Source organism: Macrotis lagotis, chromosome 1 (assembly GCF_037893015.1).
Source record: "Macrotis lagotis isolate mMagLag1 chromosome 1, bilby.v1.9.chrom.fasta, whole genome shotgun sequence".
NCBI lineage: Eukaryota > Metazoa > Chordata > Mammalia > Peramelemorphia > Peramelidae > Macrotis > Macrotis lagotis.
In genome coordinates, this window is record NC_133658.1 from 436,775,789 (window position 1) to 436,789,886 (window position 14,098).

The window sequence follows — 14,098 nt, forward strand, 5'->3', positions numbered from 1 at the left end:
TGTACATAGCAGAAGTTCCATATATAATCCCCTTTTTAAAAATCATCTGTTGAATATTGAAAGTTTATATGTTCATAACTGTTCAAAAATTTTTAAAGGACATTAAAGATATGATCTGGAACAGAGTGAAACCTTCAGAGGAGCATCTGTCAATTTTTTATTAGATAAGAGACAAGCAGGGTATTTTGTCCAACCCAACTGGCATTGCCATTTTTATACTTGACATTCCAACTCCATCTAGGTGCACAACGACAGGACAGGTTGTCCCCTAATGACTGTAATGCATTCCCCTCTTTCTACCTTTAGAATGCTTAGTTTCCTTAAAGCTCAATTTAGTTACTACTGTCTTCTACATTGGGCCTTTTCTGAAGCTTTCCCACTACTAGTACCTCTGAATTGCTTCATATTTCTTGTACATGTATTATTAAAAGGTACCCTGACTTGTCTTGCAGGAGCATGCAGGAGACACTGAATGAATGTGTCTAGGATGGAGGTCCTTCTGAACTGATTTAATTTGTTGTTGCATCCCAAGATTCCTGTGAGTCCTTGGGAGGCAAGACAGGCACCAGTCTGGGATAATGCTTGTACAGGTGGGGTCCTTTGCAGATAAGAGGACCCTCCTGTCTTCATAATTTAGCAGTTCTCTTGGGAAAAGAATGAGACTTTGCCATCACTTTGCTCCTGCCTGTGTGTGTGTTTGGGGGTGTGATCTTGTCTTTTTTTCCCCCACCTTTGCTATAGTTTTCCCCCTTGTCTGTCATACCCCTTTCTGGTATCCCCTCCTCTCTTTATTCTGCTATTGTAAAAATGTAAACTTCTGTAAGAATAGGAACCCTCTGAGATCCACATACATCCTCAACCTCTTGTGAGATTTTCACATGTCTTATAAAGTTGTGAATGCCTATTGACAATGTGTCTATTTTGGGGGGTCTTCTATACCCTCAGGCACTAATGCCTTCCCCTCAAATAATTCCTTTCTTTAACTCTGAGTTCATCTTCTTATCTACCTAGTTGTTTAGAATAGAAGTTTTTTGAGGTCAGGGAGTATGTTTTTGCCTTTCTTTGTATGCATACTGCCTGGTAAGTAGCAAGTCCTTAATAAAGGCTTGTTGACTTACTCATTGACATACACACATACACATGTATATGCATATATTCTGTCTCCCCTTATAGAATATAAGCTCCTTCAGGACAAGAGACTGTGTCTCATCAACCTTTAGCACAGTAGTAGGTACTTTATAAAATGACTGAGGTTTAGTTAACTAGAAATGACCCACCTGTTTAAGGACACAAACTGATGATATAGAGCTCCCCTTGACTGAAGTACAGATCTGACCACGTATCTTCTCTCCTCATTCAATAAACTCCAGTAGCTCCTTATTTACCTCTAGGATTAAATATAAAATCTTTTGACTTTTTTCCCCAATTTTTAAAAGCTTTTTTTATTTAAAGTTTTGAATTCCAAATTCTATCCCTCCCTTTCTTCCTCCGTTCTTTCTTCCCTTGAGACTGAAGACAATGAGATACATGTTATACATGTGCAATTATGTAAAACTTTTCCATATTAGTCATTTTGTACAAGAAGATGAAATGAAAGAAAATGAAAAATAGCATACTTGAATTTGTATTCAATCAATATCAATTATTTCTCTGGAGGCAGATAGTTTTTCATCATAAATCTTTTGGGATTATCTTGGATCATTGTTCAGCTGAGAATAGCTAAGTCATTCATAGTTCTTCATTGAACAATATTGCTTATACAAAATAGCTAGTCTCAAAACTTTAAGTAAAAATATTAGCATTTTGGGATGGCTAGGTGGCGTAGTGGGGGCGGCTAGGTCGTGTAGTGGATAAAGCACCAGCCTTGGAGTCAGGAGTACCTGGGTTCAAATCCAGTCTCAGACACTTAATAATTACCTATCTTGTGTGGCCTTGGGCAAGCCACTTAACCACATTTGCCTTGCAAAAAAAACCACCTAAAATTAGCATTTTAAACTCTTCTAGGAATTCTTTTTGGGTCTAAGACAACATTATTTTTTTTTTAAAGCTTCACTTGTAGTCATTTTGACTGTTATTCTCTTCTAAGTTTATGCCTTGAAACTCCACATCATCAGATTAATTTTCTATTGTCAAGCTTTTAAAAAAATTTTTCTGTCTTTTTTTTTTGTGACTTGGTATTTTTGTGTATGAGTTGAGTTCTGGTCCTTCACTGCCCAAGATTTTTTGGGCAGGGGCTCTAAGTCTTATTTGTTATCTTTCACTGGGCTTCAAGGCTTGCTTTCAAAGAGGTTAGGTTTCTCTTCTGGCTTCTAATGGGAGTAGAACCTCCCTGTTGGTCTCCCCTGGGTGTGGGGTTTAGCTGCTGGCCTGCCTCAGGGATGGGGGACCTCCTGCTGAGTTGCTATGGAAATAGGGTCTTTGCTGGGGATGGAGCTGCTGAGGTGGGGCTTAGATGTACTGAACCGACTGCTCACTTGCCTAGGGGGTTTCTGGTCTGCAGGAGGGCAGGGCCTCTTATGGATTGTTCCAGACTTGGAGCTTTACTACAGGCCTGTTGCTGTGAGACAGATTCCTGCTGCTGCTGCTGCTTGTAAACCTTGCTCCTCTCCCACCTCACTGAGACAGACTTTTCCTTTTGGACTGGTAAGCTACTTCCCTGCTCCTAGATCAATTTTGAGGTGGTTTTCTAATTGTTTGGAGGGGAATTTGGGAGGGTTTCAGAGGGTTTCTTTCTTCCTCTGCCATCTTGACAACCAATCCTTTGACTTTTAATAACTTCAGAACTTTAACTCTTCCTGCTTTTCCAGTCTTTTCTCTTAATCTCCTCCATATCCTTTAAAATTCAGTGACACTGGTCTTCTAATTCTCATATAAAATTGACTCCCAACTGAGTATTTTCATTGACTTTCTCCATGCTTGAAATTTTTCCTGTTTCCTCATTTCCATGTCTTAGATTCCCTGGCTTCAAGTCCCAGCTAATAACTGACTTTATAAAAGTAATCTTTCCTGATCTTCCTTAAATGCTAGTGCTTTCCCTCTGTGATTATCTCTTATTTATCACATATGTAGATCTATATATCTATCTATATATCTATCTATTTGTTCTCTTTCTTGGTTTATTTTATCATAAGATTTAGATCTTGAAAGGACCTTAGTTTAATCTGACCCCCTAATTTGTATTGATAAGAAAAACTGAGGTGCAAATGAGTGAATGAATATGAGTATTCTGCAAACATATGGCCATATTTAAATATTAATTATTTTCAATACCATCATTATTTTTAAATTGTCCAAGGCAACATAAATAGTAACTAGAACGAGAGTTTGGAAGATCTGTTTTTCTGATTCTTCATTGGACTTTCCTTGATTGGAGAAAATCTTACCTAATGAAATTGAGCAAGAATTAATGGTCATAGTTTCTGTTCTTTCCTTGCAAAATTATTTGGATCTTCTATGTTAAAGAGGGAGGAAAATCTTTTCAATCACTGGAAAATTTGGGGAGTGAAATGGAAACTATGGTTTGACTGATTGGATTCATTCAATAGGCATTTATTTTATGCTAAGGGCTAGGGATACAAATTTAAAAAAACCCCAAACAGCCCCTGTCCTAAGTAGTTTATTAGAACCTTCTAAGTTTTGCCTAGAATCTCCTGGCTTCTTCTTCCTCCTGCTCAGACTATCACTGCTACCCAGAAGTATTTTTTCTTGGTGAGATCCTCCCTGCTCTCACCTGAATATAATCCCCCAGTTTATTACTTGAGGCAGAGACCCAGAGATGAGTTAAAGAGCTCCCTTCCTCTAACTGGGACACTGACACTTCTGAAAAGACAGAAGCATTCATCTGCATATAGCTATTGATGGAACCCTGAAGATGACAGGAGAGCAGCTCCAGGCCATGGAAGGTCTCCCTCCAACCAAGCCCAGCACTCTAGGCTTCTAGGGAAGGGAGGGTACTATTTGTTGTATACAGAGCATTCTGGTGACTTCCTGACTTGAAGGCCAGGGTGTGTTTTAATTTCTACTTAGTTTTTATATAATGAAAGGCAAATCACTGCTTTTTTCTGGATCTCAATCTCTCCCCATACAAAAATAAGCCATGACACCAAGTGATTCTCATTAATATTATGAGTTTTTCATTTGAATGTGACAATTGACTAAATTGCTCTGGTGGCTTAATGTTAATGGACAGTTTTATTTAATTATCTTACAGACTGACATCTGTGACCATGAAGCCTTGGGTTTCCTCCTTGCTACTGGCTTGGATCAGTGTCCTGCACTGCACATGGGCTGAGTTCTTCACCTCAATTGGTACACTTTAGTTTGAGCAATTCCAAATGTTAACCTTATCCTTGACTTTCTCCTTTTAGGCCTGACCAGAATCCTAGTTCTTTGTTGTATTGGGATGGGAGGACTGACAAATTTCTGTCACATTTACTATTGCATAGGACCATCAGAGGGTGGGACTTTGAAGCCTTGATGACATCCCATATATTACTAAAAGGTTTAGGGATAGACTGAACTTACAACAGGGGCCTGAGTCAGAAGATCTGAAGATACTCTACAACAATAATAGAAAAATTAAAAAGAAACAGATTGCATAGCCTTATACAAGAATCCCTATATGATACATATTGACTTAGAAAGCCACAAATGACCCTTAACTATGTTTTACTGTATTTTTATTTTATTAAATTTTTTTATTACATTTTAATCTATTTCAGTTAAGACTTGAGACCCTTGAGAGTGTTGTGGGCCTCTGATGCTCAGTGGGCACTGTATTTGACACCTCTCTTCTACAACTCTGATAATCCCTTCCAAAGTTGACTCTCTGCTGGTCTACCAGACAAAGGTTTAGTTACTTGGTGCCTAGGGTCAGGGTAACAACTGGCTCTGAAGTTATTTTATTTTTTTCATTCCTCAGGGCAGATGACAGACTTGATTTTTGCAGAGAAAGACCTGGTTCAATCTCTGAAAGAATATATCAGAGCAGAAGAAGCCAGACTCTTCAAGATTAAAAGGTAAATCATGCATTCCTTCGTCAAACATTTATCAGACTTTTACTTTACTTTGGCTGGGTTCTTAGGAATATAGGAAGATGAATGAGACTCAGTTCCCGTATTAGAGGGCTTACAATTTGGTGAAGCGGTGGTGCCACTGAACTGACTGGTGAGATATTTATCTTCAAGTAGCTACTGATTCATCTTCTAGGCTCCTGACCAAGGATTAGTTAAAAACAAAGGCATAAATAACTTATCACAAGTAAAAGAGAAGAACAAAAGGTACTTATGAACTTTGAGTTCCAGGGAAAGAGATGTATTTTCTGATTTGGAAAATGATGAAAAGTTTCATGGGAGAGCTGTGAGCAATAGCATTTCAAGTATAGGGAGTGGTGAAAGCAGATATAGAAACAGAACGGAGATCAAGTTTGGAGGATTGGGAGGGGCAACTAGGAGAAGGAACCAGTCAAATTGGACTGCAACAAAAATTATTTTCACTATAAACTCAAAGGTGAAATGTGGTAAATCTCCAAGCTACTCCCCTCCCCCCCTCCACTTCAAATGTTTGTACTTAAGTTCTATGGGAAAAATATTATTGTTAAAGAAAAATCAAATGTATTAATAAGGGAGAATGTGGAAAGAATGATGAATTTAGAATCAAAATAAAGGGCAGAGTCATTGTGACCTTTGGTGAGTCCCCTAAGTCTTGGGCCCCAGGTTCATCATCCATAAAATAAGTAGTTTACTGGATGATCCCCAAAGTCTCATCCAATGCCAAAATATATGATAGATAAGCATACTGTATTCCACTTGGTATGTGTATGGGGTATGTGGCCCACCTAGTAAATATATACATTTACCTATGCATTGTATGCACACACACGTATATGACATATGTTCTCAGGAGTATAATTATATGTATAGCACGCACACATGTGTATATGTAGGGGTGTGTTGTACAAATGCACACATTATCTGCCTTTTGGCAACTTTCTATCTTTTGCTTTTTGGGGCAAGTTTTCTTCTGAGTGGGTAAACAATTCCAATTAAATCTGGTGGAAATTATTAGGCTAGGGAAGATGGTAATATACATCTACATATACACCTCTGTTTATTTTTGTCTTCCAAATCCTGTGTGTGTGTGTATGTTCATTTGTAATCTATGGTTATTCTGGGACATTTTCTTTGAGCTTTTCCATGTTTCTTTGTATTCTCTCCACTCCCCACCCCTATTCCTTTAAAAAAAACTTTTTGTGACACAATTGCAATCAAAAATATAAATTTATTTTCAGTCATTCCTGGAAGACTTTACGGTCCTCCCAGGTCTGCTTCTCACCCTGTGCCCGATTCATTTCCCCCTTTGTCTGTACTATGCCCCTAGCTTGGATTGCATTTTCTTCTCCTTCCTACTTGTCCTTACTATTCAAGCTTCATCTTATTCAAGTGATGTTTCTCAGTTTCTATATTCCACAGGGCTCTTAAGCTTCTGTTATATACCTAGAATGCCAAGAAAATCCCAAAAGGGGTCATGAAGATTCATATATGACTGAAAATATCCAAGATGACATATAACTGACACATATGCACACACACAGTATCTCTCTCTGTGACTTCAACCCTTTGGTCTTTGGGGCAAGTTTTCTCCTTCCATATGATAACCCTTCAGATGTCTGAAGATGTCTATACTGTCTCCTTTGAGTCATCTATTTTTTAAAATTAAACATCTCCAGGTGCTTCAATGTTTAAGTCCTCTTTCCATCTTTTGTAACTTCCTCTGGATATTTTCTATCTTGTTGATGTTTTTGATGATGCCTGACATGGAAGTAACATTCCAGGTTGATGGATCTGAGTGAGTAAATAAGTCCATCTGAACCTGGTGGAAATGAGTAGAATTGGAAAGACAGTCTGTTTGAAATTGAAGAGGTAAAAATTATGTTTCCTGTGTCTTATTCTCCCCTCAGCTGGGCTGAAAAAATGGATATTTTGACAAGCAAATCAACCTCTGATCCTGAGGGCTACCTTTCTCACCCAGTAAATGCCTACAAACTGGTGAAGCGTCTTAACACAGATTGGCCGGCTCTGGAGAACATGGTCTTACAGGATTCCACCACTGGTGAGCAGAGAAAACTGTGTGTGTGTGTGTGGGGGGGGGCAATAGCTACAGATGGATTGGGTTATATCTCTCCATTTTTGCCAATGTATATTTGTAATTATTTACAACAAGCATTTGTTACACATCTACACTGCTGAACCCAGCAGTGAAGGGGAATATAGAAAAGAGTAATTGTCCCTACCCTCAGGAAGGTCATAGTCTAATAGGGTTTGGTACCCTGACTAGGGTCTTGTTGGGCAGAGGAACCCCAAGATTAGATAAAGTGAAAGGCCATTCAAAACCATTGCAAAGAGATGTTGTGGAACAGGGAACCACCATTCACTTTTTACTCATTAATATTTAAACATGGTATGTAGTGTGTAGAATCCTGTATGTTTCCAGTGATGTTATTTTTAGAGTGCTTTCTGTGCTCTCATGATATCCTCACAATATGCTATGAAAAAGTTAAGGGAGGAATTACTGTTTGCCTTTAACAAAGAAATTAAGTGATTTAGTCTACCCTAGAATCACAGAACTTGGAACTTTGCTTGTCCAACTCCTAGACATGCACTCTTCTCATTAGAGTCTGCTATTTTCTTTTTTGTATTTACAGGGCATATAAAAAAATTTAAGTTTGGCCAACTTTATGTTTTTTAAAAATTATTGATGCATTTTGTTTTTGCATCACAATTATTTCTTCAAATCCCCCCCCCCCAACCAGGATCACACTCTCATAACAATAACCGTTAGCAAAAACAGTCAGCTATAATGTGTGGCTCTTACCAACCATCTCTCTGTTGACAATTTTCTAATCTGCCTATTTTGCCTAACTTCTTTGCTGATCTTCAGTCTTACATCTTGTCTCAGATACATTGAACTGCATGTACAGTAACTGCCTTAAACTCAACATGTCCAAAATTGAAATGATTATCTTTTTCCCTAACTCCCCCTTCTTACCTCCCCTTTTACTGCAGAGTACAGTACCATTCTTCTAGTCTTCTAGGCTCATAATCTAGGTATCATTTTCAGTTTCTCACTTTCTCTCATCCCACATATTGACTCTGAGCCAAGTTCTATTAACTTCACCTTTGCAACATCTCTCATATACACCAACTTCTCTCCATTAATACTACTACCACCCTAGTGCAGGCCCTTATTATCACACACCTGGTGTATTGCAGTAGCCTTCTAGTAGGTCTGTCTGTCCTCAAGTCTCTCTCTGATCAATCCATCCTCCATTCAGTGATTTTCCTAAAGCATTATTACTATTCAATAAACTATAGTTGCTTTTTTAGGATCAACTACAAAATCCTCTGTTTGACATTCAAAACCCTTTGAACCTATCCCCTTTCTACTTATCCAATCTTCTTCCTCTTTCTCTCCTCCATGTACACTTTGATCCAATGATACTGGCCTCCTGACTGTTCCACAAGCAAAACACTCTATCTTTCAACTTCAGGCATTTTCTCTGGCTGTTCTCCATGTCTAGAATGCTCTCTCTCTCTCTCTCTCTCTCTCCTTATTTCCACCTCCTGATGCTTTTCATTCCAACAAAATTTCATCTTTTATAGGAAGCCTTTCCCAGTCCCTCTTAATTCAAGAGCCTTCCTTTGTTAATTATTTTCCATTTATCCTATTTATTTGTGGGCTTGTTATTTCCCTCATTAGATTGTGACTTCCTTGAGGGCAGGGACTGTCTTTTGCCTCTTTTTGTACCCCAGTATTTATCATTGTTCTTTTATATAGAAGTTACTTAATAAATGCTTATTAACTGCCTCCACAGAGTGAGACAGGTTTCATTACTAGTACTTTAGTGTCATGATTGGTTTTTCAATGACTGAAAACCACCTTCTTTTGGTGTTCTTTTAATCTACAGGTTTGCATTCACTGTATCTATGGCTCTTCTGTTTTTTGCTAAATTCATGCTTTGTTCATACAAAACTTCTCATATTTCTCTTAATTCCTTATATTTATCATTTCTTATTGAATAATAATATTCAATTGCATTTATGTACATTAATGTATTTATATACATTTATACACAGTTTAGCCATGCCCTGATCGATGGGGACCCACTTTGTTTCTAGTTCTTTGCTACCACAAACAGTACTATTATAATTTTATTGTTCAGTTGTTTCAGTCATGACTGACTCTGCGAATCCATTTGGAGTTTTCTTGGCAAAGTCAGTGGTATGATTTGCCATTTCTTTCTCCAACTCATTTTACTGAGGAGGAAACTGAGACCTGCCAAGGGTCACATAGCTAGTGAATGCCTGAGTCCAGATGTGAATTTAGAAAGATGAGTCTTCCTGATTCTAGGACCTGTATGCTATCCATTACCTCACCTACCTGCCCCATGATTTTATATATATATATATATATATATATATATATATATATATATATATATATATATATATATATATATATATGTAAATATGCACACACACATTTTATTAAAATCAGAACCTGTGATTTCATTGAAGTAAGGTAATTTGCTCTCGACTTCTACTACTGCAGACCAGCTGCTATTCCTTCAGCATGCAGCACCAAGATATTAAATGACTTACTCAGGATAACACAGAAGTAAGCTTTAGAGGCAGAATTTGAACCTAAGTCTTCCTGACTCTGAAGATGTTATTTGCTATGCAGTGATTAAGAATAGAGGAAACTGAGCAGTGATTCTAGGGTGTTTTCCTGCTGTCTAGATGGATTGAGTTAGGACAAAACGATTGTTCTTCCCTGCTCTCCTGACCTGTCACTTGAGGACTAGCATTCTGAGCAAAGAAGACAGTTTTAGTGTAAAGCAAAAAGTCCTGGATGAAGAGGCAGGATGTCTTAATTCTCGTCCTTGGTTTCTTCAGCTTTAAAATGAAGGGCTTGATTCAGATGATGGTTGGGGCTCTTCCTAGTTCTATAGTATGTATGAATTTTTCCCTCTCCTCCTGGCCAGTAGCACAGAAGAAAAAGATTTCTTGGTGAGAAATTCCATGACTAGAGCCAGACCAAACTGAGCAATAGTAGGGAAAGGGAAGGGTCATGTTCCTAGCCACCAACTGTGAAACTGTGAGCTCATTCCTGTGTGGGGACTGTGCCACTGGTGAGGTCACACACAGCTCAGAGCTTTGGATAACCTTTTTCTAGGTCTTTCTAAAATCTTCTCCTCATATGTGGCCCTTTCTGAGGGTCCTGCCTACAAGCTAGTATGAGGAGGACACGAGACAAACCGAATCCCAAATTCTTCTAGAAGGGAACTTCATTTTCTCCCTTCTTTTGCCTCAGTTTATTCTTAGTGAGGCCTAGTGCTCAACTTTCAGCTTTAGATTTCTAATTGAATATGTGTTTGTGTGTATGTGTATCTGTGTGTGTGTGTGTGTGTGTGTGTGTGTGTGTGTGTGTGTGTGTGTGTGTGAGAGAGAGAGAGAGAGAGAGAGAGAGAGAGAGAGAGAGGGAGAGAGAGAGAGAATCCTTTACCATCTTAAGATAAACCCATGAATAACAGGATAGAATGTCTGAGATAGAAGGGACTTTTAGTATCATCAAGTCCAACTTTTCATTTGTTAGCAGAGAAAACTGAGGATTGGTTACTTAAGTATAACACTATTAACTCACAGCTATGTTTAATTTTTTTATAAATTTTTTTAAAATAAAGAATAAAAAAGAACAAAGCACAACTGAGTGTATGTGCACAATATTTCATCTCTACAAGCCCATTGTCTGCAAAGATGGGGAAGATGTCCATTTTCTCTTGTCTTCTCTGGTGTCAAATTTGGTTATTATAATTACCAATGTTCTGTTTGTTTGTTTTTTTCTTTACATTCATACTTTTTTAAAACTTATATGATACTGTGGAAAAGAGTACTGGAATGGTAATCATGATAGGTGGGGTCAAGCCCTGATTGTTTCAAACTATAAAGGGGGTTAAATTAGATAATAATAACTATGATAATAATAATTAGAGATAATATTTATATAGTGTTTTGAGGTTTGTAATGTATTTGATATAGGTGATGGCAAAGATTCTTTTCCCTACTGTCATTTTGTGTTTCTAGGAAAGTATCCTTTCAGAGGCTTCTCCTTTGGGTTACCAAAACCTCCCCTGTTCTGGAGGCTGCAGAGGGAAAATTAAATATCTTTGCCTCTGATAGCCCTGTGTGAAAAACACAGTGTGGTCCTGACTTGCTTTTCTACTCAATATGGTACGCCCTTTGGAACATACTCATTGCCACAGGTGTGGAATGGTGGAATGTCTTTTGTTCACTCAGTATTTAGGTGCACTGACCTAATATGAAGAAAAAAGGAGTTCTCTCAGAAGCCCAAGGTGTTCTTTCAAGGTTGCTTTGGCTTTTTTTTTTTTTGTTTTGCAAGGCAGTTGGATTAAGTGACTTGCCCAAGTTCAAACAACTAGGTAATTATTAAGTGTCTGAGATCATATTTGAACTCAGGTCCCCCTGATTCCAGGACCAGTGCTCTATCCACTGCAGCCCAGGGAATTCTTTCAGGCAGATGGAGTTCATTTGATTCCAAAAGCTTTGTGTGAAAGTACTTTGTGAGAAAGTACTTTGTGAGAAAATATTTTGATTCCTCCTTCCCTATCTACCATCCTCACAAAAGGTCTTTTCCTTTATAATCTCCCTTTACTGCACAGTGAATAGAGCAATCACCCTGGAGTCAAGAGGACCTCAGTTCAAATCCGGTCTCTTATATTTACCAGCAGAGTGACCCTGGACAAGTCATTAATACTAATTGCCTCCACCAAAAAAAAAATACCTGTGAAATTTAATAAATATAGAAAAGAAATTTTTTAATTTTCTGTGGAACCTTTTTTTTTTGGAGAGGGGTTATAATATGTCTTTGTTATTCTCTTAATGCTTTCTTGTTGAATTTCTGCTTTTTTCCAGAATCATTGCCATTTCCACCTCCCATACTTTAGTAATAGCATGGCAATTTCTAGACTACCCTTTGAGTTTAAATCTGTTTAAATCATCCAAGGTTTAATATGCTTAAAACATTAAACAGTACATTGGGAGAGTCTGCTTAATATAGTTTTCACCATTTTCTTTTAATAGAAAACTAATGATTTGTGGTATAGTTGTTAGATTTGTCCTTTATTTTTATTAAATTATCATTCAATTTATTTGGATCAATGCAATTTTCTATTTAGATTTATTAACCCAAGCTAATAAAAACAGTGTCCAAAATTCCTTTTTTTAAAAAATATACTATTAACTATATAGATTTCTTTATCTTTGACTTTCCCTATCATCAAAAATAGGTGAGTCATTTTGAGATTACCCTGTACGCTTAGCACTTTACCTTTCTATTTTCTTTATGAAATTTTCTTCTGAAACTTTGAGTGTCTTAATTAGTATAATATTGTGAAGATTTCAAATAGTTATCTTGATTTGAGAAGTATGAATTGTTTTAAATTCTTACATGTTTTGGATTTAAGACTTGGTTATGATTATTCAAAGAATTCCTAGGAATACATGGTTGTCTATAAAATTTTCAAGTCTAGAACTTAAATATCTTCTTGTTTTTCAGTCATTTCTGACTTTTTGTGACCATTTGTAGTTTTCTTTGCAAAGATACTGGATTGATTTGTCATTCTCCAACTCATTTTACAGATGAGGAACTTGGGCAAATAGGGTTAAATGACTTACCCCCAGATCACTTAGCTAATAAGTATCTGAGGCTGAAGTTGAACACAAGAAGATGAACTTGTGGGTTAATCAAAAAAGAAGGTAGAAATTGATCTGGGAGAGGGAGACTATATATGCAAAGGATCAACATCATTGCTTGCCTCAAGCATCTCTTGTAAATATGCAAAAAATTAGTTACCGATTTATCTTCTTTCTCTCTTCTCTCCCTATATGGGAAGGTTTTATTGCCAATCTCACCATGCAGCGCCAGTTCTTCCCCACAGAAGAGGATGAGACAGGAGCAGCGAAGGCACTAATGCGTCTTCAGGATACATACAAACTGGATCCTGACACTATTTCCAAGGGGGAATTGCCAGGTAATGATTCTAAATTTCCTGTATTAACAATTCTTTGAAAAATAGCTCTTCAGGGGTCTTGTGATTCTTGGCTCACCACTCTTTCTCCTGTACCAGTGATGGTCCATTAGTTGGTAACTATAGGGTCTTTCTGAGGTACCTAGAAAGAGGTAGGCCCTTTTGTCTTGGAATCACTCTGGAACATTGGGAATGGTACCTTGCCTCTGTGGTCAGATGCTCATTGTTCTGCTTGCCCTCCAGGGACCAAGTACCGGTCCACACTGAGTACAGATGACAGCTTCGGCATGGGTAAGACAGCCTACAATGATGGGGACTACTACCACACAGTTCTGTGGATGCAGCAGGCGCTGAAGCAGCATGACAGTGGTGAGGATGCTGCCACATCTAAAGCTGAAATCCTGGACTACCTCAGCTATGCTGTCTTTCAGCTTGGGGACCTTGACAGGGCAGTGGAACTTACCCGTCGCCTGATTTCTCTTGGTAATTTGCTGGGACTTGCTGGAACTGTATTCTCAGGGACAGGAAAGAGATGGCTGGGTCATTCACATGGTCATTTCCCATAGCAAAATTCCCATAGCCCTAGACAGAGCACAGGGTCAGGTCAGACAATGCTGGTCATTTTGGACTAACCCCACAATACCAGCAAAAGATGATCTCTTAACCCAGTGACATTTGTTGATCTCTGACCTGGCTACAAACTGATGTTCTAAACCTCATATAGACCAACCTTTTAATCTTGGTCAAAATCTGAGTCCTAACTCCAGTCCAAAATGTTATTCAGTAGCCAGAAAAAATACTGGGAAACTAAAGTGTCATGAAAGTTATGGGGAATCAAAATATGGGTGGGGACAATTGCAATTTGAACAAGAATTTGTTAGATATCTGCTCAGAGCTGAAACACAATCACACTAATGGTACAAAGGCAAAAACAAGCCAATCTTTATCCCCAAGGAGCTCACATTATATTGGTGTGAAGCTACTGAGTTGCTG

At 38.0% G+C, this 14,098-nt stretch overlaps 1 protein-coding gene across 4 annotated transcripts in view; it reads left to right on the top strand.

Annotated features, from left to right (window-relative positions):
• P4HA2 (prolyl 4-hydroxylase subunit alpha 2) overlaps positions 1 to 14,098 on the top strand; it is a 45,975-nt gene that overhangs the window by 13,945 nt on the left and 17,932 nt on the right. For 2 of the 4 annotated variants that reach the window (XM_074213284.1, XM_074213286.1), the window contains exons 2-7: positions 2,501 to 2,643; positions 4,211 to 4,308; positions 4,922 to 5,018; positions 6,959 to 7,110; positions 12,971 to 13,108; positions 13,349 to 13,588. In XM_074213284.1, the coding sequence (XP_074069385.1) occupies positions 4,227 to 4,308; positions 4,922 to 5,018; positions 6,959 to 7,110; positions 12,971 to 13,108; positions 13,349 to 13,588 (709 nt within the window). In that variant the 5' untranslated portion in view covers positions 2,501 to 2,643; positions 4,211 to 4,226. The remainder of the gene's footprint in view (positions 1 to 2,500; positions 2,644 to 4,210; positions 4,309 to 4,921; positions 5,019 to 6,958; positions 7,111 to 12,970; positions 13,109 to 13,348; positions 13,589 to 14,098) is intronic. The other 2 variants (XM_074213288.1, XM_074213287.1) reach the window with 1 other exon arrangement.